This window comes from Apis florea, unplaced genomic scaffold (assembly GCF_048593485.1).
Source record: "Apis florea isolate Af1SG1 unplaced genomic scaffold, ASM4859348v1 contig_2495_pilon, whole genome shotgun sequence".
Lineage (NCBI taxonomy): Eukaryota > Metazoa > Arthropoda > Insecta > Hymenoptera > Apidae > Apis > Apis florea.
Genome location: NW_028256595.1, coordinates 168,368 through 194,895, shown reverse-complemented (window position 1 = coordinate 194,895; position 26,528 = coordinate 168,368). Strand labels below are relative to the sequence as shown.

Below are 26,528 nucleotides of genomic sequence, written 5' to 3'. Positions count from 1 at the left end.
AAAAAAAAAAAAAAAAAAAAAGAAAAAAAAGAAAACTTTAGAATTTAAAAAAAAATTGTACATTATTACTAGGAAACAATGCGAATATCCTTCCGTCTTTCCTTGTGGGGCACAGAATCCTGATTTGCCATTTTTATCCGCGTCTTATTCGTTACATAATCGATCGTTATTGTACATATCTACAAAAGCGTTTTTATTCTATTAATTTTCTTCAAGTCCATACAAGTTTTAACTCGTGTAAAATAATCTACATACATTTATATCGTTATATCGTTATAAAGAAGTATGTACAACCGTGTTGGCGTTTACCGATATTCAACGATACGATGCGATTCGTTTATTAATTTTCACGATCGAAACGAACGAAAAATCGCCGAAATCGTCGAAACAAATATAGAATAGAAATTCGTGAAACGATCATATTCCTAATTTCACGTAGTTCACGTGAGTTGCGTGTCATGCAAAATAATCGTAAGATCGTCGAAAGGATAAGACAAACGGTGGAAAAAAGTGGAGGAACAGCAACGAGATCAGAATTGAGGGTGAAACGGTGGATGAAAGGAAGCACGAAGAAGTGGCGACGGGTGCGATTCAAACGGTCGTTACCGAAAGAAGGCCCATCAATTTGCCTCCGGTTCCTCCAGGACCTCCCGTTCCACCAACCCTGTTCCCGTGGACCAACATCTCTTGAACCGTGGTAAAATCGTCCAAAGTGTTTTTCTTACGAGCCATTTTTTTGTGACTAAGCTCGAGAATATTGAGCGGTTTTTTCGCGAGCTTTTCGTGTTCTCCATGCTCGGATGTCAATAACTCATTGCTTTGCTGAAGTTGCTGCTGTTGTTGCTGCTGCTGCTGCTGCTGTTGTTGTTGTTGCTGCTGCTGCTGCTGCTGTTGCTGCAGCAATTGAAACTCTTGCTGCCTCTGCTTACGTTCTCGAGCACGTTCCAATTGTCTTTTACGTTCTTCTTTGGTCCAGTATCTGCCGACCTGAAACACGAGGAAGAAATGAGAAAACGTGTGAAAAGGTGTGGAAATGCCGATGGAATTCGAACAACCACCTTCACTTCCGACATAGTGTCGTCCTCCGTGCTGTGACCGGCCCGTTCCTCGGATATCTTGATCGCTCTGTTTCTCAGAATACGATTTCTAACCGGTCGTCTCGCGATGTACCTCGTTCCGTCCGCTCGCCTTTTCACTTTCCATTCCATTTGCACCTCGTTCCCTCCTTTGTCTTCCGGGGGTATCCACGAGTTCGACGAGGTGCACACCTGTTGGCTGCCGACAAATTGGTATCGCGTCAAGTTAGGCGCTTGAAAGTTACCGTGGGATCTCGACTTTTTCGCGGTGCTGGTTGGAACGGCGGCGACCGCGGTCATGCCACTACTGCTCTCCCTCGAACCACCGATCGTCGAGTTTCTTCGATCAAGCGCCTGTTTGAACAATTGTTGCTGCAAAAGCATCGTTTGTTGAAGATTGGCGATATTGGTGTACATGGTGTCGGCGGGCAGATTACTCGCGCTCGTCGAATCCGTTCCCCGATCCTTGTAATATTGCGAGCTCGATACTCTCTTGTTCGAATAATTTCTGTTAATCTGTTTGTTGGTGAATGCGGAACACGTGCACCCGAATCTCTGCTGTTGTTGCTGCTGCTGTTGTTGTTGGTGTTGCTGCTGATGATGGTGAATCGTGGACACTCTGGGAGGGCAAAGAACCAGCGTGCTCTTGTGATGATCTTTCTCCCCGCGTTGCAACTCCAACGTGAGCGGATTACTGTTGCACGATTCGCCGGTGTTGTAAGCGCTCGAGCTGTCCTTCTCCTCGCCCGAGCTATTGCTCTTCGACGAGCAATACCATCTACTACCGCCCGACGTTTGATTCCCCTGACTGCTTTGCGAGTATTGGACCACGGTGCTCGACCCAACGGTCGTGGAGACGGTTGTGGTTTGACCCGTGGCTGACCCGCCGCCCGACCCGTGATGATTGTGATTAGAAGAATGATGCCAGTGATGGCGGTGGTGCTCGTACGGGGACGAGTAGATCGGCTCGCTATCCGACTCCGGTATCGTCTCGTATATGTGCTCCGTTTCGCTCCACACGTGATTCGAGTACGCCTCCGCCAGCCTGACCGAGGCGGAGGAGGAGGAGGAGGAGGGGGTCGTCCCTCCCCCTCCCTCGCCGCTCCCTCCTCCCCCTCCCCCACCCTCCGGCCCAGAACCCGCCGTCTGCGATTGCCCGCGCACGCACAGTCCCTCCATCTTCTTCGAGCAATCCTTGATGATCGCCTCTTGCACCCAGCCCTGTTTGCCGCGCTCGTGATCCGCGACGGCTCGCGCCGGCGACGCGCCGTTCCTGCCTCCCTTTTGCGAGGTCTGGGAGGAACACGTGGACGAGGGGGTGTGACCAGGGACGGGGGGCCTCAACGTAGACCCCTCCTCCTCGTCCCTGTCTTTGGCCCGCTCCTCCGTCTGCTGTTGCTGTTGCCGGATCAGTTGCTCGATCAAACTGTTCTGATAGGAGGGTATGTGGTCCGGGGAGAGCAACGGCGAGACCTGAAAAATAAAATGGTAAAAATGGTAAAAATGGTAAAAATGGCAAAAATGGCAAAAATGGCAAAAATGGTAAAAATGGTAAAATCGTTCGAGGAGGGTGTATCGATATCGTCGTCCCACTTACCCGACGGTACGCGCGCCTCTCCTCGTAATCGTCGTCCTGGAACAGAGGGGATTCGGATCAAATCGGTGTTGGTTCGAAAAAGATTGCGGGGATTGGAACGTTCGAGAGGGAGGAGGGGTAAGAGCGAGATTTTTACCTGATACAGGCATCGGCTCACCAGAATGGTCACCGCGTTCTTCGTTTCGGCGAAAAGATTTTCCGTTTGTTCCTTGTTCGCCACGTCTTTCCCGTTCACCTACGATAACAAACGAGTGTTCGATAGTTTCCATTCTAATAAATAAATCTCTTCGAAACGGGGAAATTTTTTCTCCCTCGCCCGATATATATTTCTCCCAATGAAGGAGAGAGAGAGAGAGAGAGAGAGAGAGGGGGGAGGAAGGGGAAATCCGTTCGTTCCTCGATCCGATTTCGGCCGAGTCTTTGTTCCGCCGATTACGATCCCCTTTAACGGGATTAGAAGGGTGGCGCACAGGTTGGAATTAGAGAAGGCGGTTGGTAATCGAATGAACTCGGTTTCTACTCGGATTCGTGGGGGTCGGACAGTGGGGGTTTACCCTGAGGATTTGATCGCCTTCCCGCAATCGGCCGTCGCGCGCCGCCAAACTTTCAGGAACTATTTCCGAGATGTAAACCTCGGTGTCGGCGTCCTCGCTCCCGGAACCGGAACTGTAACAGACGGTGAGCCCCAGCTTCTCGGCGCTGCCCGTCTTCCGCAACGTGACCTCCTGTAATCGGGACCGTTAACTCGGTTAATCGAGTCAGTCGATGGGCAAAATTTGATAATCGAAGTTTACGAACGAAATTTACCTCGATAATTTGTCGTTCGAGATAAGATAATAATCGTACGATGATAGTAACGTGTTCATTATTCAAGGAGAATTTGATTTTTGGAAATTTTTTAACCAATAAACTTTTTCAAGTTTCGGTTGATGCGCGAACACTGCGCCGAACTCGTGTGGCGGATGATGGAAGAGCGATCGTGTAGTGGCGCGCCCCCTACCATCATCTTTCCTTACTTACCTCAAAGTCGATGTCGTGCGCGAGGAAATCTTCGAAACTGTCGTTCGGTTGCTCGTCCACGACCTCTTCCTCGGTCTCGATAAGCCCGGCCCAATCGGTCTGCACTGCGGTCGAGACGAGATTCGGCCAAGCGTTGCTGCTCGTTCCGTGCTCTCGTCTCTCCGACTCTTTCTCCTCTTGAGCACAATGCGTTCGGTGACCGTGGTAATGCTGCTGTTGTTGTTGTTGTTGCGGCTGACGTCGTAACACTTCCACGATGATCGGCTCTTGGGCCGATTGAAAACAACGTACCGCATCCTCGTGGCTCGAATTCGACACGTCTTGACCATTTACCTGCGAACAAGCGAAATCATAAGTCACATATCAAGTCAAAGAGAAAGGAGAGCGGATGGATTACGCGTTCAACGATTCCAAGTAGATATCTCGAGGTAAATTCGAGTCCTTTCTTTTAATAATCGGCTTGGAAATATGTATCAATAATAAACGCGACTAGGTCAATTGGAGGGAAAACGCAAAGAGAAACAAAGAGTGGAAGGAACGAGCTCCTAGTTCGAGAGACGTTCAAACGCGGTTAGGAAACGAGGCGAAGATGAGATAACACTCGATGCGTTAATCGTTACTTTTTTCTTCAAATGGAAAAAGCTCGTCGCGCCTCCTAGGTTCGTCCCACTAGGACTCGATCCCATTTCGAGTAATTTACCAACCGTATCTTGCCATCGTCTATTGTTATATATATATATATATATATCATCGTGGATAAAACGGATCTCGTTTTCTCGCGTCACCGACTTGGTTCTTTTCAATCGACCGATCAATCGGCAGGGAAAAAAGAAAGGGGCGCAAGGAAAAAAGAAGAAAAAAAAAAGGAAGCGAAGAAACCAGAAGTCTCTTTGTAATTTTTCCGATCGATAGTTTGGTTCGCTGGTTAGTTCTCTCTCTCGACAATCGCTCCATCTTTTCGTTCCATTAGTCACGGTCGAAGGATGCTTTCCACCGTTTTACGAAGAACGCTCGCTCGCCTTCACCTCTCCCTCTCCTCTCTCCTCCTCCCTCTGCCCTTCCCCCTTTTCATTCCGCGACGAGGATCGCGTCTGCGTCCCGTCCAATCGTTTCCACAGTTCTTTTTCACTTTCATCGTTTCGGTCACAGGTTGATCAATTCTTCGGATCGCGGTCGATCCGTAACAAATCGTGTATTTCTCGCGTCGCGGGGAACACGGTCCCGGAAACGAGGATCGCGATGTTGACGCGGGAAAAGGAAAAAAAATAGTTGGAATCGGCCGGGTGATGGTGTTGGTGGTAGTGGTGGTAGTGATCGTGGTGGTGGTGGTGGTGGTGGTGGTTAAGAGCGGTAAGGAGAAAACGGAGAGGAGAGAAAAGGGGATGGGGGAAGGTAAGGGAGAGGGCAAAGGTAAGGGGATAAGAGGAGGAGGGGAAGGCGAGGGCGAGAACGAAGGCGAGAGGGAAGAGGCGAACGAGCTGGCATTTCTGTCGGCAAAGCGCGAATTGTGAGCGCGAGAGGCGGTGAGGGAAGTGCGGCGGAGAAGGAATCGCGTACAAGGAAGAAAAAAGGGAGCCGTCGAGCTGTCGCTCGCGTTCCGTAAACACGGAAGTCTGAAGTGCTCGGTCTTTGAACATCGACCACGTCGACGACCACCACCACGACCAAGAGCGTTACGATCGCCGACAATTCGCCGCGATTACAATATTATCCCGATGCTTGGATAACGTTTTCTCGAAGAAAAACCCCGCTTCTCCGATTTCACTCGGTCTCGTCCCATCCCATCCCGGTCGCGTCTCGTCGCGTCGCGTCGCGGCACGCGCCCCGAATCTTTCAAAGTATTAATAGTAATCGTAAATTTGAACCTTCCCTCCCTCGGTTCCTCGACATCTCGGACGAATACCGTCGAGGAGGAAGGAACAAGGAAAGAAGGAAGGAAGGAATTCGATCGTTGATCCCTGTGGAACGAAACTTTGAAAACTTTCGCGAAGGAGAAAGAACGGGATATTTTCGCGCATTCGACACGACCGCTCGTAAAGCAAATCGTCGATGAAGGGAGCAAAGGAGAGAGGAGAAGGGAAGCGCGCACAAATATTTTCCTCGAATATGAAAATGCAAATGGATCGATTCGAGAAGCGTGCGATACGAAAACGGTACGATCTTTCTCTTCCCCCCCCCCCCCTTCTCCTTGAAACATCGTCGTCCGTTGAACCGACAACGTTGTCGTCGTCGTCGTCGCCGTCGCCGCATCCGTTCACGAGCGGAACGAATCGAGACGTTTCCTCGGCGAAGGCTGCTCCTCGCTCGAAATTGCGCGCATACGGGAAATCGGGAAGAGCTCGAGCGAGAAGAGAAATTAACGATGATAACGTTGCTTTTTTTTTTTTTTTTTTTTTACGCTGGAACGATCGATATCGCGTTTCCAATTAAAAAATTCACCAATCCATCAAATTGTTCTCCACTCATCGAAATCGTTTACCACCAAACGCGAGCCAATCGAGAAAAAACTATCCTAGATCGATTGTTCTCGCTCTCTCCCTCTTTCTCTCTGTCTTTGTCGCGTTTCCTCACGTTTTTACGGCGTATACGAGCGACGGAAAGGAACGTCGAATTTTTACGATCGATCCTTCGACGAGGAGAAACATCGTCGATGATCCCGCCACCGATATCCCAACCATCGGGGGACGGCGGTGGGGGAGGGGAGGGGAGGGGGGGGAAGGATAGAGAAGGAGCGAGGGAGGGAAGACGAAAATAACCACGGGCAGAGGAAGAGGAAAATTGAAAACGAATAGCGGGGGAGGGGGGGGAAGGCGAGCCGCGTATCTCGCATGGGCCGAGAAACGTGAAAACGTCGGCGAATCTCGCGCTCGTCTATACGCAACGCCAGCTCCACTCTAGCCACGGATTAACGGGAAAAGCCTCGCTTCCGCTCTTCCTCTTCCTTTCCCTCCTCCCTCCCATTCTCCTCCCCCCTTCCCCCTCCCCCCCTCGCTCTCGGTCCCCTTGCCGACGAAGAAGGCACAGGTTCGCGCGTACTACAACGCGCGATTCGATTTCCCCTCCCACTTTTTTTTTCCCTTCTCGCTCGGCAAGTAAGGAAGGAAGGAAGGAAGGAAGGAAGGGAAAAAAAAGCGTAGATATCCCGGGTCGCTTATTCGCCTCCCCGCCTTTCCCACCGCGACTCACCGTCGCGGTCAAGTGCTTCTTCTTCTTTCCTTCCTTCCTTCCTACTCGTTTTTACTCTTTTTTCCCGCCCCGCCGGCAAAATTGCGCGAAAAAATTCTATCCCCTTTATTTATTTATTTATTTATTTATCCTTCGTCAGGAAGGAAAAAGGATTTTTCGAAGGGGGGGGGGGAGGATAAACGACGCTCTCTCACCCATTCCTCCTCTCGATGAAAAATTCGAGAAATTTCAATCCGACTCGTTTCAATAATTCCCCTCCCCTTCCGTCGATCCTCCAGCCGTGTTCGGACGAGGGTGGCGAGCGACGCGATCCAGGCAGTGGAAAATCCTCGGCCACAAGCTTCGAGGGGTGGAAAAATAGGGCGAGGAGGAGCATCCCTTTCCCTTCCCATCTCGCTCGTAATCGAACGGATACGATCGGATCACGCGATTCTCGCTCGGTCGAGTCGCGGCCTCGCGAAGCGGATAACATTGCTTTTCCGCTCGGCCATCCGTGATCCACACGCTTCCCTCTCGGAGGGGAGGTCGTACAGGGGTTTCGACGCTCGCTCGTCCAAGGAACCACGGGGGTTTCGGAGAACGCGTGTCCCCCGTTCGTTCTCGAGGGACGGGGGAAGAGGGGGAGGAAACTCCCATGGAAACGCGGCTAACTGGACCTCTGCCAGCGCTTCGTTCTCGATTAATTTATTCTGTCTGGAGCGCACCTCCCTCCCTCCGCTCGTTACCGCGATACACGCGGTTTCCATCCAGACTCTCTCCCTCTCCCTCTCCTGCGTTGCTCTTCCTTAACTCACTTGACGCCGGATCCTTAACATCGAATTGGGATCATTCTCTCTCTCTCTCTCGTTATTATCTCCTCCATGAGAATTCGCGCGGCAATTTCGAATCGACCACGAATGATGAGGAGAAGAAAGAGTGGGGAGTGGGGAAGGAAGAGAAAAGTGTCGGCGAAATGCGTCCATCCAGGTGAAGAAAGGAGAGAGGTGGTGGGCGTGCGTCGCGCGGACGACCGAGTCTTTTTCTTTTTTCGAAAGAAAAGAAGAGAAGAGAAGAGAAGAGAAGAGAGGAGAGCAAGATTTTCCTTAATAATAGCCGTTGTTAGCGCCACTTGGCGTAAACATTCTCGTTTACCGAGAAGACCAACCGAGAGAGAGAGAGAGACAGAGAGAGGGGGACGGACGACCCATTCTTTAACCATCCCCTGCGGCAACCGATCCCTTTCCTCTCCCCCTCCCCATTTCCCCTTCACGCTCCTTTTATTTTTCCTCCGCTCGGTCACCTTCGCCCCCTCCCCCTCTACTCCCCCTCACGGATTCTCGGCCAATTTGTTTCTCATCCGCTCATCCGCGCGGGGTGGGGCGGGCGAAATTCAATTTTTCCCGCCATTGTCCCGGGGCCGGAAGAAAAAGATATCGAGCGAAGGAAGGAAACGAGTTTTCCAACTCGTCCAATCGGTTTCGTCCGACTACTCTTTTTCTTCTACTCTTCCTTCGAATCGCGGATTTCGATCGAACGGGAAACTCGCGATCGAATCGAAAGCGTCGGCGGGGAAGAAGAGGGGAAGGGGGAGGAGAAAAAAGGATCGTTCGACGAAATCGAGTCTCGTCTTTTTTTTTTCTCCTTTTTGCAAATGCCAAACCTCTTCTCCCTCTCCCCCTCCCGTTGCTGTTTCTGCTTCCGACCGTCCACCAGCGATGAAAACGATTCGCTTTTTATCGGGCGAGCATCCAGACGCGATCCAATTTCGCTCGCTCCAACCACCATTGTTCCCGCCTTTCGAAAATCTATCCAATCGTCGTGCTCTCCCCCCTCCTCCGTCGCGCACCGCCGATCGTTACCCGCCGCTCTTTTCCTTTTCGAGAATCCAACACCCGTTATCTTACCTATCATATTCCGGCCGTAATCGTTGTCGCCAAGTAACGGGAGACGGACGGCCTCGCGATCGTCGCGTTTAGTTCGCGTAGTATCCGCCGTCGAAAGAGCGTCGACTCGATCGGACGTAGATCGTCGCTTCTTTCCTTTTTTTCGATCTCCTACGATCCCCACTACGCGCGCCTCGTCAATTCTTTCGCTACTACGCCCGACTAAGATGCCACTAAGGCGACTATAATTGCTCTGCACAAGATGTGACACTTACGGGCAAGTATAGTCGCTCTGCGCAAGATGTCACTGATGTGCTACGGCCGACTATAGTCGTCGCTCTGCACAAAATGCCATTGGGGCATTTACGGCCGATTTTAGTCGCTCACTTAAAATGCCATTGATGCGCTATGGGCGACTATAGTCGCTCTGCGCGAGATGTCACTGAGGTACTAGGGGCGATTATAGCCGCTCCGCATAAGATAGCGCGTATTGTACGATATGACGAGCGATCGAAGTTATCGAGTATCTTTCACTGGAAATCGATATTTTATTTTTATCGTCAATTTTTTTTTTTTTTTTTTTTTTTCAATAAACACCGTCAAAGCAAACTCGAATTGCGAGGCGTAAACGCGGTTGCTGGCGATCTTTCTCGAGCGCCGTGCACATTTTTGATGATGCGGCGGCTCGTTGAACGGGAGTGGCGGAGAAGTCGAAAGGGTTAACGCGAATAAAATTTTATCGAGAATACGAATGCAGAGAGAGAGAGAGAGAGAGAGAGTTGGTAGAAAAGTTGGTAGGAAAATAGTCGTCGTCTCTCGATAAAGAGTTTCGTAAGACGGAGGGGGAAACCAACTTTTCGATCATTTTCTCGTGGGAGGAAAGTTGTCGTATTGGATGAAGTGGAACTGGAAGAAAGGGAAGATTCGGAAGGGTCATGGATCAAGGATACTACCGTGTCGTCGCGGCAAGATTGCGAATTAATCGAACTCGTCTCTCTCTCTCTCTCTCTACGTTATTCCTCCTTCCCTTTGCGTCTGCGAATCTTCTCGTCTCCTGGTCAAAGTTTTCCTATCGAGCGTGCATCCCGCCCTTGCGTTACTCGTCGTCCTTTTATTCGCAGCGAAATCGTCGAAGCATCGATCGATCGATCGATCGATCCAAACCATTTTTTTTTTTTTTTTCCCTTCCTATTCCGAGATTCACTCACGGCCAAAGTTATCGACGAGTTTAACGACGAGTGGAGAGGCAAGCGATATCCGGTTAACTCGTTCCGCCACGGTAACCGGTAATCCCTCGGTTTTCACGCTCCACGGAGGATTCCTCGATCGAGCGAACGCGGAAGGTAATCGTCGACACGTAAACGACGTCGACGAGCAGAAATTCGAGCGTTCCCAGCTGGAATGTTCGCCCATGCGAGAATTTCCAGCGGCGGGCGGAGCTTTCGTCGCGTCCTCCTTCTTCTTTCGTCCACCTCCCCTCCCCCAGATTTCGATGATCGCGCGTCCGACTTTTGTTCCCACGATTCTCGTCGATTCGTTAATTACACTTACATCCCCGATCAGCGCCGCTTTCCCTTCTCTCTCGGGCGGAAAAACGATTCGATCCCCCCCCCAGAAAAGCGGAGAACGAGAGACCGTACAACGGCGACCGATATAACAAACGCTTTTCCCTCCCACTCACCCCATCCAGGCTCGCAATTACCGGTTCTCGCGACTCGAATACCTCGCGTGGTTCATTACGCGGTTGCGGTATTGTGGTGCACGGGTATCGAGGGCTTTGCTCCCATACGTAAGCGGACGTATCGCTTCGCTATGTGGAATCTTGAGATTAAACCCTTCTTGGTCGGGATGAAAAACTTCCCTTCTTGGCCTCGCTAATGAGCGGAAAAAACAAAGCAACTGTTTGCCTACGCGCGATGAAAAACCGCCCGTGCGTTCTCGCTGGTGCGGAGGATCGATCGATGATGCATTCCCCTTAAAAAAAATATTCGGGGGAAATGGAGTCGAGTCGATCCATTTCGAAGAACAATCGATCTCGCGGGAAAGATTTTTCTCGCGCGCGGGACGACGACGCGGGACGTGCACGGATCTCGAAAAGAGGGAGGGAGTAGGAACGAGAGATGAAAAGGGATTTCTTTGGACGACGAGAAACGACGACGACGTAGACACGACGTAGACTACGACGAGTTGGCTACGAAAGGAGGAAGGAGGAGGCGAGTTTGTTCGGATTCGTGGCCGAGGCGAGGTTACCCCCTCGGCAAATACTGGCTTCGACACACAATATTATCACGCTCCGGGGATCTAAACCGTCATCACGGTGGAGAGCCAGGGGCGACCGCGTACACGTTTCAAGGTGTACGCGCGAAACCACTCGAGCCAACTCTTTCAATCGGCCGGCACACATTCGAGAGAGTCTGCGGCGAGCGAGTCTTCCCGTAAGATTCGCCCAATCTCCCCTCCCCTCCCCTTCACCTTCTCGCAAATTCGCCAATTCCTCGCCCCCTCCACTCCGTCGAGATAGCAGAGAGGATTCGATCGATCGGGTCGAACAACGATTCTTCGCGAGCAATTAATGCCGCCGCCGCATTGCCGCGATTAACGAACGCGCCGTTTCTCAGAAATCCGTTATCCCCGCCAACCCCCCCGTCTATTTATCCCTTCCCCTCCTTCTTCTTCTTTTTCTTCCCCGTTCGTCGAGGGTATGCGAATCAACCAGGTATTTTCCCCGCAATTTTACCCGAAACCCAGACGCGGCCCCTCCCCAAAAAGTGACGATCCCGGCGACGAAGATTTCGAAAAACGTGAAAAATCTCCGCCGTGAGACGAGACGTCAAGTCGAGGAGCAGGAAGAAGAAGAAGAAGAAGAAAAGGAGGAGGAAAAAGTCGGATCGCGAGAAGGATGAAAAAGAGGGAGGGGATAGGGATCGTAAAGCGAGTTTCAGGGACTTGGATTCCCGAATCGAGATTGGGATAGAGATTGGATCGCCCGATTGAATGAAACGGTGGCCACCGCGTATCACGACGACGACATTCACCCTACACTCTCTCTCCTCTCCTCCTCCCAACGAATAAATCCTCCACCACCACCTCTCTCTCTCTCTCTCTCTCTCTCACATTTACTCTCTCGCTCTCTCGGTCACTTACACACACACACACACACACACACACACACACACACACACACACACACACACACACACACACACACACACACACACACACCAAACAGACAGGCAGAGAGAAAGAGAGAGCGTGTCCCCGACTGGCTCGCTCGCTCGCTCGCCGACTTGTTTCTTCATCTTCGAGAGAAAACGGCGGTGGAAGCGGAAAAAATTGTCGATTCGGTTCGGTGGCTGCTGCGAGTGTCGCGGTGGTGTGTTCGATTATCGCGAGACGATGGGACGACACGCGGATGATGCGTGAGAGAAGAGGGAGGGAGGGATCGGTTGGCCTCCTCCCTTTCCCCCCGTTCCCGTCTGCGAAAGCTTTCACGCGGCCATCGAGCGCCGAGAGTGGCTTCGCATCCTTCTCCCTTTCCCCGCCCGCCAAACTTCTCCTTCCCATTTTCCATCCCATTTCCCTGACCGCTCGTTTCGCGAGAGGAACGAGAAGGAAGGATGGATGGATGGTTGGGTAAGGAACGAGGTGCCACTTCTCGAGGTCTCGAACCATAAATGAAGGGCCGACGGGCGACGCTCTCGTGGACGTTTATCGCGACTTTTGCCTCCGCTGGACTTCTCTGGACTTCTCTGTGCGCGCGCTGAAAAAGGAGCTCCCCTCCCCCTCCTGGGAGGGATCTAATTGCTCGAGGGAAAAGGATAGAAACGCGACGGTTTACGAGCGAGAGGAAAAGAAAAGAGGAAGAGAGAAAGGAAGGGAGGGAGGGAGGGAGGGAGAGGTGGAAAAAAGCGCGTTATTTTAACGCGTATAATCGCCATCCTACGTTTTATAATTATATACGTATAATTCGCATTGGTTAAATTATTAATTACATTCTACACGTACGATATAATTACGTTCTTCTCAAATATAAATACGAGTGTAAAAAGGATCAAAATCGACGCGAAGAAGAGGAGGAGGAGGAGGAGGAGGTAGGGGAAAAAGGATAGCGACGATGGTGGCGACGAGCGCGATCCTCGGATTTCTACCCTCCGTTCATTCCTTCGACTCGCGTTTGGTGTGGAACGGTTGGAGAAGGATGGCCTCTCCCCGTCGAAAAAAACGAAAGGAACGAAAGACTGGTAGTGGCTGAAAGGGACGCGAGTCGCTTAACCCCCTAAACGCGCGGAATAATTTACGATCGGTTTTATCCGCGTTCACCGCCACGATCTTCTTCGCCGCTTTCTTTCAACTTTTTTCCTTTCTCCCCCCCTATCCATCATCCGAACAAACCACCACGTTTCGGAATGGAAAAACGAAAAAGAGAATAAAGAAAAAAAGATCGAATCTCTCTCTCTCTCTCTCTCTCTCTCTCTGTCAAGGATCGAGATAGATACGTACTTACTTACTTACTTACTTACTTACTTACATCCTTCACGACGCGATTCGCAATTTCGAAGAAATTGCCCCCTCGTCGAAAGCATCCCTGGCGAGAGCGATAACAGCCGAGCCAATATTTGCCGATCGATTTTCAAGGAAATCGTTAGATTCGTGTACGAAGATCTTAACCGAGAGAGACATCGGCCCTTTTCCTCCGCTACCTATCAACGCTTCTATCATCTTTCGCGAGATAGAAGAGTTTCAACAACTCGAGTGCAAGCGCATCGCTCGGTACACTCGTTGCACCGTGCACTCGAATCGAGTCGAGAACCGTTTTTACGCTTGCATCCATCTCTTTTCGAATCGATCGTTCCATCTACTGCGCGACAACGAACTTTAATTGGTTGAATCTCGATAAAAGGGAAAAAAGTGGCAACGCGCCAGTCATCCGACGCGTTCGCCTTTTCCCAAGGTTAAACGCGGACGTGGGAGAAGGAAGGAAGGAGGGGAGGAAAAAGAGAGGAAAAAGAAAAGAGGCGAGAGGCCTGTCGTTGCGGCGACGGGATAAGAAGGAAATAGATGGAATCGAAACGGCGACGGCGACGACGACGGCGCGACGGTGGCAGAAACGACGTTCCCGGCGAAACGATGCGCCGCAACGAGATTCGTATCGACCTATGTCGGCCCGCAGTTGGCTCGCGGGACACTGAGAAAAAGGGAGTAACGGAAGTAAAGCCTCGACTCAATTAGCTACATCCAGCTTAATGAAAGCGGTCGCGGCGATCCAATAAAATTCTAATAAAGATGCGCTCGGTGTGCCGCGTTACAACGGGAGTGTGGGGAGTCGGGAGGGGGAAAAAGAGAAATAATAGACGACGAACGGCGACACCGGCTCGCCGTTGTGAAGAGGGGAGAGGAGGAAAGGACGTAATGTCGTAAAACAGAGAGAGAGAGGGAGGGAGGAGGGAGGGAGAGAAAGGAAAAAGAAGACGCGAAGTAGGGGAAAGAGAGAAAGCGTTCGACAAACGACAACGTCAATAGACAGACGCGGATCCGTATCGAGCGAACAATACGTATCGCCGATGCTGGACAAGAATCCAGAATTCACGGTGGAAAATAAATCTAACCGAAAACGGCACCGAGCCGGGGAAAAATTAGCTTTTAATACGCGACCAAACTCGCGCTCGATTGCATTCCCCCTCCACGATTCCGTTCCTTCTCGTCCGCCCCACTCCTCGCCACGCAGCGTGTTCGAACGACATTGCCGACTGTTCCGCCGCAAACGCGTAAATGGAATTCCGATAAACACGCGCGTACACCTCGAACGCGCGATTTAACGTTCCTTTTCCTCTTTTTATCGCGCTCGTTTTTGCTCGTCCCGTGTATTTTCCCATGTATTTTTTCAACAAACGATGCGAAAAAAATTTATTTATCGGGAGGGAAGGAAACGTTGACGAGATATTCGCGCGGAAGAAAGGCGATCAAATTTCTTTCCTTGTTTCACGAAAATGCAGGGGAATCGATCCAGTGTATTCGATCCTTGGAGATGATGAAAAAGGAAGGGAGGTGGAAGGCGGGGAGGCTCGAGAGGCGAAGTAATATCGGGAACGCAAATCAGCGTGGAAGCTTTCGGGGATGATTGTGCTCGCGGTAGTAACCCATATATCGGAAGGCACGCGTTTCGAGAGAATCCATCCCATTCGCGTTCCCCTCCGTGATCGCGAGTGGGTCGGTCATCGCCTAGCGATGAGCACGGTTGCGTGCGTGTCGCGGTGTTGCCACCAGTAGCGTTGCCAACAGTAATCGAAAACTGCTCGCGTCTTTCCTTCTCCAGAGTCGTAGCTCCAAGGCGGAAGAAAAATATCGAACGGGTCAGCGAGAGAAATGCCGGGGAATGGAAATGAGAACGGGAGATCGAGTCATCCGTGTTTAGGGGACGGCGTTGCCGTTGGTCTTGGCGTCGGTCTTGGCTTGTGTCACCGGTCTTGACAACGTCGAACAAACTGGAGATAAATGAAGAAAAAAAAAAAAAAAAAGGGAAAAAAATGAACGAGAAAGGCTCGAGAGAAAGAGAGAGAGAGGCGGATACGAGAGCAAAGGGAACGCGAAATCGGGATGGGAGAAAGAAGCGACGAGAAACGAATACGAATGAACGAACCAACGAAAAAAGAGAGGCCCTGATTCTTTCGCTTACGATGGACAATGGAGGCAACCATCGTCGGAATACGTTCCACTTTCTATCTCTTTCTATCCATCTTCCCTTTCTCTCTGTGTATATCGAGTGTGGATACACGCTTTCTCTCTCTCTCTTTCGAGCGCGTTTCTTTTCTCATTCGCGATCGAATCGAAACGAATTTTTTCGAGGCGAGAGCGAGGTGAAAAAAAAAAAGAAAGAAAACTTGACCGAGATTCGAAACTCGTATCCTCCTCCTCCTTCTCCCTCGTCGTTTTGAAACGCGGATGAAACGCAGGGGATCCATTTTTCCTTTCCTTTCTTGAATTCTTCCTTCTTTCGCTCGCGGGAAAGAAATGTTCGCGCGTTGTCCCGGTCACGTTGGAAAGTAAGGGCGTCGCGATTGTTCGACATTGCGAAAAGACCCCACCCTCCTTTCTACGGGGAATACAACGACCTCGATGCTCTTTCGCGTATTTTCCACCTTCGCCGAGAAACGCGTGCAAAGAAAGCGCACGCTCTTCCTTCCCGTATTCCACTCCTTCGATTCGATCCTTCGAGTCGAATCGAACGAAGCAAAAGAGAGCACTCTCGACTGCGATCGCGCGCAGGTACGATTGGAAGAGAAAAATATAAGGAATATAAATTCGAGTATAAAGCGATCCTCTGTCGAAAATAGAAGGAGAAATAGAAGGATAGATCGAACGAATATTTTCGTTCTCTATCGTACGGTATAGCGGAGAGAATGGACGGGGGATCGATATATGCGCGCATCTACGTGTATATACGAGGTAATTACAAAGCAATTTGTGGAAGGAAATTTGTTGTTTGTTTTCACGCATCTGTTTTCGCTCGAGAAGATCGAAAGCTAATCATCCGGGCGAAAATTTGAAAAGCGGGAAAGAGCGAGCCGATTTGGCACGATAATCCAAAGATCGAGATCGATCGATAAAAAACGAACGATTCGAAGCGAGAATAATGCTGAATAATTGCGCGGGATATCGCGATTTTTGAATGTCGAACGCGCGATAAACGTTCGCGCACACGCACGCACGTACACGCGCTCGGTCATCGGTTCGAAATATAGCGACGCGTTCGACGACATTCCGTTCTTCTTACATCCGTCGGATGGTTGGAATCGAATGGACGGAAAAGGAAGAAAGGACGGCGTGTAACGCCATCGATCGATGCGCCAGCTACCGATGGGAGCAGCGATGCATCATCGTTTGATCGACAGCCAGCGAATTACCCGATCGAACGTCTGGCACAACGCGTCGACCTGCTATTCGTTTAATTCGAACCAAGCCTCCCCTCCTTCCTCCGTGTCCTCCGTTCGCCCAATTTCACTCTCCCCTTGTTTTCCCCCCCTCTTCGTCTCTCCCCCTCAAACCGCAAAACTCTGATCATTCTCACGTGTTTTATTCGATGCGGATTTTTTTCCCTTCCCTTTTTTTTTTTGCCTCTCCCCCCTCCCCCCGTCCACACGCGTCGACGACGCATCGTCGACACGAGCAAACCGAATCCAACACCACCGTTTCCATTTATCCCTAATTGCCTATTATTGTGCGCGTGACGATAATCGATCGATAATCGGTATTGCGGGTTACGGGTGGAGAGGTGAAGGGAGGGCGTGGAAACGAAGTCGAGAAGAAATTCGAATTATTTCGGATTATGATTTATTATACCGGGAGCATCAAAGATATCGAACACGATCTCGCGTGGAAGAAGGGCCGGAAAACGATGTGTCGGTTCTCGCTTCCTTTTTAAACCGTTTCAAACGGCGATGCTATCTTCCCGTTTTTTTTTTCTCCGCTCATCTCCGCGGAACCTTCCCTCTCCCTCGATGAATGCACCGCATTCAACGTCAACCAGCGGCCAGTTACCATAGCCTCTCTGCTCTACTCGAGCCTCGTGTACTTCTCACGAGTATATATGTATGTATATGTATATATATATATATGTGTGTATATATACATACATGTACACCCACGTACCCAGCTTTTCGCGTGTATCTCTCACCATCTCTCGCCTTCTCTCGCTACCAAGGTTGAGAAGTAGGATAAATTGAATCGTCGCTTCCTAATTGATTCACTTCTTGGCTCACTGATGATCGAAAACTGCGCGTTGTTTCATACGTTGTTTCATTGAAAACGTGCGCCTCGCTTGGAAACTCGTTACACGAGTATTATTGGCGTCGAGAAATTACAGAAAGTAACTCGTAAACCATGACTATATATATATATATATATGTAGTAAGCAAATTAATTATATATCCTCCAGGTAAGGCCGAGTAAGCACTTTCCAAGTTTGAAACGGCGTTATTCGAAACGTCGATACGCATCGAACGAATCGTGGCGCGGCTTCCTTTCGCGCGTTCCTACTATACTATACCTACCGAAATTTTCTAATAATCTCTGACGCGTTTCAACCAAGACCCCGCGCGTATCCCTCGTTTCGTTTCGTTCCTTTTTTTCTTTCTCGCCTATTTGTAAAAAGGAGAAAACTAGAACGAAACGATGCATTACGATATTGCATCTTCGGGCCCAATTAGAGCTGGGATGCGAGCGTTAAACATTGGTCAAAAAATTGGATGATATACGTGCACCGTATTCTACACGAAATATCTAGGCGAGGAGCGAGGAAGCGCCCACTGAATATTCGAAAGGACGATGCACCACGCCTCTGAATATTCATCGAGGGCGACAGCTTTCCACGCATCCTATCCTACCTACGTCTAGATTTTTATCAAGAGAATTAATGCAATGTTGTCGCATATTTGACATTTTGACGACAACTTTACAGACAGATACACACATTTTCGCCGAATTCGAAAGAAGAAAGAAAGAAAGAAGGGCGAAAGAACTGGTCGAGCTGGGCGAGGATGTATATATATATATGATCGAGAACTGAAAATGGCTCTGGGGAATAGCTTCCCGCAGTTTCTCTTGTTCGTTCGCGTGTCCTCCAGTTCCGTGGGAATGTGCGCGATAATGGAAGGTAGAGATGCTCGACGAAATTAATTTGGCGGGATTCGATGGTGTGAGGGAAATAAACGAGGAAACGCGTGCAAATGTAGCGCGGGAGGCGCAACGATTATACACTTGTGCATTCGTTAAGCCCACTTTATTTAATGATTTCGTGGTCGAATATAGTTACTGAATAACCGCCTACCTACTCGTGATTCCCGACGCTCGTAATAAAGACGATAAATGCATCTGCGCGCGCAAACGATTCCATTCTACCACTTACAACGTTTGTTGTCTCCCTCTCTCTCCACCACCCTTCTTCTCCCTCCCTCTCTCTCTCCCTCGCGACCTATTTCGTTCCACGGATCACACGCGGAAAAGGAGGAGGAGGAGGAGGAGGAGGAGGAAGAAGAAGAAGAAGGGGAAAAAAAAAAAATTAACGAATTCGAGAGAAAGAAATTTTTGCAACTTTCAACCCCGATTTTTGTATTCGTTTCTTGATTTTCTCACGGAACGACGTTAAAACGATCGTTAAATCGATTCGAAATCCATTCGAAACTCCTACGTACGTCCTCCAAATTCTCCTCCCTTCTCGCTTCGCTTTCCCCCCGCCCCCCCTCTTTTCTTTTGTTCCATCCACCATCTTTTTTTTCTTTACGCTGCTCGACACGCATTATTATCACGCTACCGAACGAGTTTTAGCACGCTAACGAGCTCCGGCCACGACGAACCCACTTTCGATAAACAGCGAACACGATTTCTCCCAAGATCGATAACCGCTTAACGATGACCGACCGACCAGAAACTCGAGAAACTCGAGAAAAGTGATCGATTCGAATTGAATCCGAACGAGAAGTTTGCCTTCCCACAAAGCAAAGCAAGAGTTACGGGTATACGCGTGTGTGCGTAAGCATTGTTTCAAACTTTATAATTAATCGCATCGTGTATTTTCATTTTACCTGTCTCCTTCTCGTTCGCAGTTCATAAAAGCTGACAATTGAACGAGTTGATTGAAAGGATAAAAAAAATTTTGCCACGAAATATCCGATTGTGTATCATCGATTAATTCGGTATAACGGTAAAGGGAAGGGAAAAATGGGGGGGGGGTGCGATAGCGATAGAAAGGAAAGCGATGGTGAGGTGCGAACACGGTGTGAAAACATTAGCGCGCGATGGATATCTTGCATTGTTCGTTCACGGAACGGGTTCACGCGCATTGATCTTTGGGAATTGGAAAACACGATGCTTGGTAAGAAAAGTTGTGCACGATGCGGTGGAGAGTGGATGAAATACGAGATGCGAGAAAATAGCGACCACCAGGCAGACTTTAATATACGTGTATATATATATACACGTATACACGCACTGTAGACGTGTAGACGCGCGCGGGCGCGTACACATTTACGGTCACACGATACGTTCTTTCGGTTGAAAAGTTTCCCTTTTATGTATTTCCCCGATGCTGATATCGTTCCACTCTCGTCACTTTTCACTCTTTCCGTTTCAGTTTTGCCAGCTGCAACGCCAAGTCCACTTTTCGGGGGGGAGTGTCCGCGTAATCCGAGAAGCAAAACGAAAATCGACACGCTACCGCTGTGTTCTCGGTAACGAAACGATTTGGGATAAAGACATATCCTTTCGTTGTTGACAAAGTTTTGTCGAACGTAAAAACCCAATTTGTTTCCATCCCTTTCCATCTCGACTTTCTCTTTTCTCTTCGTCGATCGATACCACACACACACACACACACACACACACACACGCGCACACACACACACACACACACACACACACACACCAAACAGACGGGCAGAGAGAGAGAGAGAGAGAGAGAGAGAGAGAGAGAGAGAGAGAGAGAGTCGGAACGTGTTAGGCAAGATTTTTTTAACGGGAGAATACTTATCGACGATTTGTAAAATTAACGCGATTAATAATCGTGGTTGAGAACTACGGTCAGTTTTGATGGTGACAATGGTATTGTCGCTGTTATTGGCGATCGTTTAATTAAAACGTCCCGACGAACTTATATGGTGGTAACGGTGTTATTACGGTGCCAAAACCCATCGTACGAGTGTTCGATTTATCGATCGATAAAAATACACGTGCGATCAAACTGTATTTCCGTATCAATTTATCGAGTAACGACTATGTTTCTATGTCGCGTTGTAAACAGTAGGTATTACGAAAAAGCTGTGTAAAATGAAAAAGGCGAATACGCGATCAACGGCAATGATTTCATGGATTTCGCTGCGCCCTCTATTTTATCTCTTTTCGATACGAATCCTCGATACAACGCCACCAGACACGCTGTTTTTCATTTAAATATTTTTATCGATAATTGAAATTAAATATGATCAATAAATATGCTACGTATTTATATACTATGCAATACTATGTAGTACATCCACATTCGTGTCCTCGATTACAGAGAATTAAAGAAATCCTTTTGTAATTTTATTTTTAATATTTCTAGCAGCCAGCTAAAGGGAAAGAGAAGAAGGTCGTTAACCGATAATCGTAAAATTTCTCGTTGTGGTTAGATAAGATCGAACGATATGTCGCACGGATGGTAAAAGAAAAAGAGGAAGGGGAGAAAAAGCGATCGAAAAGAAAAGGCCTAGGAACGCACATGAAATGTGCATACCAAGCGAACATGTAACGAACGAACGAACGAACGAAGGTACGAACGAAAGCAAGAAGTGAGAACAGAGTGGGGGGTTCGACGGTAGGGTGAAGAAAGGGAAAAGGGGGAAAACAACGGTGACGAGCAAGAGAAGTAGGTACAGCAGGTACGAGAAACTGGCGAGATTCCGACTTTATTGGCGCAAATGGCAATTATCTCGAGTACGAGAAGTGTTCGAAGGAAAAAAAAAAAAAAAAAAATTTTAATATTTTCAACCGAGTTCCCAGTTATCGAGTAATTTTTGCGATTTCATCTTCTCCTCTTCTCTTCGATTCATTATAACGAATATTTTATACGTTTCGTCCATCCAATCGCATCGTTACAAAACTAACAAATTAAATTGGAAATCTTACGAGTATCGTGACACCATTTTACCGCGAGATCTACGTTCTCTCGTAAACGTGATTCCTCTATTCTTCTCTCCACCAAACACCGATTACTTTATCTTGAAAACCCCGAGCAAATAAACTCTCGTAATTGCTTCGTATGAACCGTATGAGATGATCTAAAGTAAAGAGAATATAAATCGTGCTTTGAATATCAATCGAATACGTTCGCAAATACGTTCGAATCGACGAAAGAAAGAAACAAAATTCTTTCAAAATTGGAAAAAAAAGGGAAAAAAACGTATATTCATCTTATTTAACTTTTAAATTAAATTAGGAGGATCGCGTTTCATCCATTTTTCATTTTTGATTATGTCGAGAAAGGTTAAGTGAAATTTATAAATATCTCGAGATATCGAAAGAAAAAAACAACGTCCTTTTTTCCCTTTTACGCCATCCATCAGAAAGGCTATTTTCGTCTATGATAATAATCCATCCACTCTTCCGACCAAGCAAAGCAGAGAGAAGCGTGTTGCATCATGTCGCACGATATGCATTTAAATTAAGCTCCGATATTAAAGCGCGACACGCAGGTTTCCTTCGCTAATTAAATCTATGTATACGTATAGATACGTTACAAAGTTCGGAGAGTGCAACTTAAGTTCCTGCTTTGTCGAGTAAAGGCGACGCGTGTTTAACGACACGTAAAGTGGTAGCGATGTTATCAATACTTCATCATTGATCAAAGAATAAAAGACTCGTTATGTCTAGAAAAAAATTTATATCGTATCGTGTCCCGTGCCAGAGAAACAAATGCACTCCGCGCGTCTTATTCCTCGTTTCCTCGAACATTTCAACTTCTTATTAAACGTTTTTATCTTAACGCTTAACGTTCACTTCAATCCGACAACTTTCATCTTTTCATCGATTCGTGTCGAAAATGCACAATGACACTTTTTGTGACACTGCGAAATCATTCCCCAATCGTTATTTCACGCTTACCGATTTAAACGGATCCTCTTTGTCACTTCGACGCGAACATAATTGCGTATTAATTTGTAACTTATATTCTATTCTGATGAAATTCACGCATAATCATTCGCGTATAATTCATTTAATTCAATCGCGTTCAAATCTTTTGTTCTATTTTTTATTATCTATCGCACAAGAAACAATTTCTTATTTCTTTTATCAACATCGTTTATCACCGGTCATTTCTCGCTAATATTTGCCTTTGAATGATTTTCTGTATATTTTCGAATTAAAGACAATTTTTGTCGTAACGAAATGCTTCTAACTTGGATCATTCGATATTCTGCGTAACAGAAAGGAAACGAAAGATCCAAAGGATCCAAAAGAAAGAAGAGAAGAAATACGCCATCCCCTAGATCGCATCGTGAATGCTAAAATTAAACGAAACATGTACAAATGTGTAGTACAACAGGGCCAGTTTTTTCGATAACCGACCAACGGATAAACGCATATTTCGGGCCATTAGGTTTCGTAGAAATTTCTTTCTTATCGTCGTATTCCGTTCGTCGTATTTATCTAACGCGAATGTGTTAAGAAATTCAAATATCTCTTCCAATTTTGTCCAAGGATTTACAATTGATCATAACTTACAAATAACAAAGTTGTTAAAGAAAATAGAATGTTAATTTTATAAATTTTTCTTAAAAAAGCAATTATTCTTTAGATATATAAAATTTCATATAAATTCGTTTATGAATCTATATTTTTCTGCATCACGCTCTTACATGTATGTATATATGTATATATATATATATATATAAGAAAAAATATTCATCTTCCACGTGCCAATTTACTTCAGAAAAAATAATCGAATAAGATTTAACAAAGATTAATAAAGATTAATTCTCATAATTGATGACAAATCATGGAAATCATTCTAATTAAAAATTAAACGCAAAGGTTAATAGACTTTCAAACTCGTAATTTCTATTATCTTATTCATAGCAAATCACATTTACTTGTGAAAATTTATGATTGTTGTTGCTTGATTCGGTGAAAAATTTTTGCATCCAACAATTCCGAATATTTTGATTATTTCTTATTTTGAACGATATTCTTTGTAAAATTTATGTATAATAATTTCAGAGATACTACTTGTACTTATATATACAATTGTTCTCAGACGAAGTGCAACATTTTAAATCGTATTATGTATAAAATGGAATGGCCATGACTTTTGAAATTGAACGCATTAAGACGTAAAGAATAAGAATCAAAGAAAATTATTTACCTTTAAAATTACGAAATCCATGTTTCAGAGGACCGGAGCTGATGGTGAAACACGAGTTGATTATGTTTTACGATGAAAAACTGATGGCAGATATTAACGTCGAAGTTAAGATTAATTAAAACGTGTTTAGTTTCAATCGCGTGTTACTGTGGTACGAGAAACTCGAAGAAAGAAGCGAAGGATATCGAACGAAAGCAATTACGCTGGCAAACCTTCCACTCGACATTTCTTTCCACTTGTTCGAAACGACGAAGACTTGGCGGTCACACACGACACGAGGCGGTTAGATCGTCCTCACTCCAATGATCCAGCATCGTTGCTGCACGCCTCATTGCGGTTTCACGGCACAAAAGCGAACAGAGCGGTTACTCGTTTCGAACGCAACTTTCGCATTTACTCGTTGACAAAGAGACTCTCCGGAACTCACAACTGGACGCGAGAAAAAAAAAAGGAAGAGAGGCGAGGAGAGGTAAAGCGAGACGAGACGAGACGCGGCACGACGAGGCAAGGCAAGGCAAGGCAAGGCGAGGCGAGGTGAAAGAAGGTAAACGGCGCAACCCCGGGAACACGCGAGAAAAATATTCAGCCAACACGCGTGCCGGCTCGACGTCGACTGAACACAACGCCAGTCGCGCGCTACGAGTGGGAGGTGTGTCTCGCGTGTGCGACAGAACGAGATCGAGCTATATTATCGCGACGGAGAAGGGATGAAGAAAGCGTAAGAGAGAGAAAGAATAGTTTTCATCGCGTTAGATCGAGACAGGCAAAAGGATGAGCGACCGACCGTCGGAAACCATAGTCACACTGGTTGCAACTGTTAGAGGGAGTTGAGCGGCTTGCAGAGGAGAGGAGTGGAGTAGAGTGGTGTGGAACAGAGCGTAACGAAATGGAGCTGAGAGGAAAGGAGAGAAATGGTTTCAAGAGAAACAGACGCGACGGGATTGAACGGAACGGAATGGAATGGAATGGAACGAGATGCCTCGATTCGTGGAGACGATCGAATGACACAAAACTAAAAGAGAGTTACATTACAAATGCTGATTATCCAAAACTACCGGTTGCAACGCTTGCAATGCGATAACACAAGTGATACATTCTCTTACAACCTATTGTTTGATTCACATTTTGTATAATGATACGTTTCTATCCGTATACGTACATTTCATGCATTTTCAAATATACGTATGTAAATATAGATCTCTTTTCTTTTCACCTATATATATTTCTTTATATATCTAAATAACTTTTATCAATTTATTTATTTATCATACGATTAAACGTTGAAAATATATATTTTATAATTTTAATCCTTTTTTTCCCACATTTCTCGCACGATTTTGTCGCACTTTAATTAATCGCAAATTTGCGCATAGTTTTGCACATAAACGCGATCAATCGTGAAAATAAATAATACGTCATAAGTGCTTGTGAAGGGTGATCAAATAGAAAAATTCATAATCACGATCTTAACAAGAAAAGTTGTATAAAAAGCGACTGAAAAGTTGCCAAGCCCGCCGTCTCGTTTGTAATCCCAACTCTCCAACCCTTCCTCACCGCACTGCTCTCTAGAAGCCCACTCATAATTACCAAAGTTAATTTGCGAATCGCAATTTAATTGGCCAGTTCTTGAAGGTTCTTTAAACTTTGTCTTCTACGGAGTAGGGTCTTTTTTTATGAGAGGCTCGATATGCTTTTCTAAAAATAATGCGTTGAACGGATAATCAATTATTTCGATTCGTATCGATCGAATAAAATAAATATAATAGCACGCATATAAGACGCACAATAAGAAAAACTATTTTCTAAAAACAAAAAAAAAAAAAAGAAATTTGAAAAAATAATCATACCAAACAAATTGCGTAGATAGATCACGCAAATATCACGATATTTATTATCGTGTGATTATCGAAAGATTTATATCTTCCTATTATTTTATACAAGACATGTATATAGATATACATATATATTCATTCGTTTTCTTCCATCTTAATTCTTGCAAAGAAGAACACCAATGTTTCGAAAGAGGATATCCTCGATTCATTATCGAACAATCACGAACGAACGTTCACGGATATGTGTACGAGAATACATAATTAAAGCAGGAGTAAAGAAAAGAGAAAGATATTAGTTTCCTGAGATTTTACCGCTATCTGCCCTAGCTGAAATTAAAGAAAAAAGATTCTGCGTGACGGCGAGCTTTTTAATTAGACGGTCTGTGATCTGCCAAACATTTTTCCTTTTTCTTTTCATCCTTTCTTCTTCACTTTTTTTTCTTTTTCCTTTGCGTCTTTCACACTTTCCGTTCGTCTCTTTTATTTTCATTCTTTTGATCGCTATCCGATCACGCAATTTAAATCATTTACATATTTCAAAGACAAAGAGCACTTTTTCGATTCGTAAAAATAAAATAAAGTGAGTTTTCTTTTTTTTTTTTTTTTTTCAAAATTCGATCGCACAAACTGTGCAACGAAATTATATATCTTTTCTTTGACGAAAAGTGTACGAATTACGATCTGAATTACGATCTCTTTTTTCTTCTTTTTCCTTTTTCGAAAAGGATCGATAAGATTGCATTTATTTGATTATTTGATAAATTAATAATTAAATTGATTGATAAACAAAGGCACGATATAATAGCATCGAAAATATTAATAATTCAAACATTTTATTTAAAATCTGAGAAACGTATCGTTTTCCATTGAAGTCGTACACAAATGTGTAAAGGGGAAAGAGATTGTGAGAGAAGAAGGAGAGGAAGAATCAGTGTTCATCGGCGGGAATTCAGAACGTGCAAAAGAGCGAATGTATGAGCATGTTTGTAGAATGTAGTATATACACACGAGGGATGATTCATACACATACCTGCCATCTCAATGGATGTCGGGCCAGGAGAATAA

General features: G+C 46.5%; 1 protein-coding gene and 1 long non-coding RNA gene across 2 annotated transcripts; one reads left to right on the top strand and one right to left on the bottom strand.

Moving 5' to 3' along the window:
• Positions 1 to 166: 166 nt before the first annotated feature.
• Positions 167 to 23,768, bottom strand: Slip1 (SLo interacting protein 1). Its single transcript, XM_012490964.3, has 7 exons — positions 23,632 to 23,768; positions 3,694 to 4,026; positions 3,228 to 3,398; positions 2,810 to 2,908; positions 2,674 to 2,709; positions 1,059 to 2,549; positions 167 to 987 (listed from the first exon to the last, which is right to left on the bottom strand). Exons 1-7 carry the CDS (start codon positions 23,650 to 23,652, stop codon positions 592 to 594), a joined length of 2,547 nt encoding a protein of 848 aa, XP_012346418.2. The 5' UTR covers positions 23,653 to 23,768; the 3' UTR covers positions 167 to 591.
• LOC147657818 (uncharacterized) lies at positions 3,696 to 24,826 on the top strand. The gene is made up of 2 exons (XR_015291727.1): positions 3,696 to 4,121; positions 23,660 to 24,826. It is a non-coding gene; the product is annotated as an uncharacterized LOC147657818 (long non-coding RNA).
• Positions 24,827 to 26,528: the final 1,702 nt, after the last annotated feature.

Bases quoted from the DNA above. Each gene is read 5' to 3' on its own strand.
- Slip1 (XM_012490964.3), bottom strand. From the start codon at position 23,652: ATGGATTTCGTAATTTTAAAG. The intron at 3,399-3,693 runs GTAAGTAAGGAA...TCCCGATTACAG, and splicing joins CGCACGACATCGACTTTGAG to GAGGTCACGTTGCGGAAGAC. The intron at 2,550-2,673 runs GTAAGTGGGACG...TTTATTTTTCAG, and splicing joins AGAGGCGCGCGTACCGTCGG to GTCTCGCCGTTGCTCTCCCC.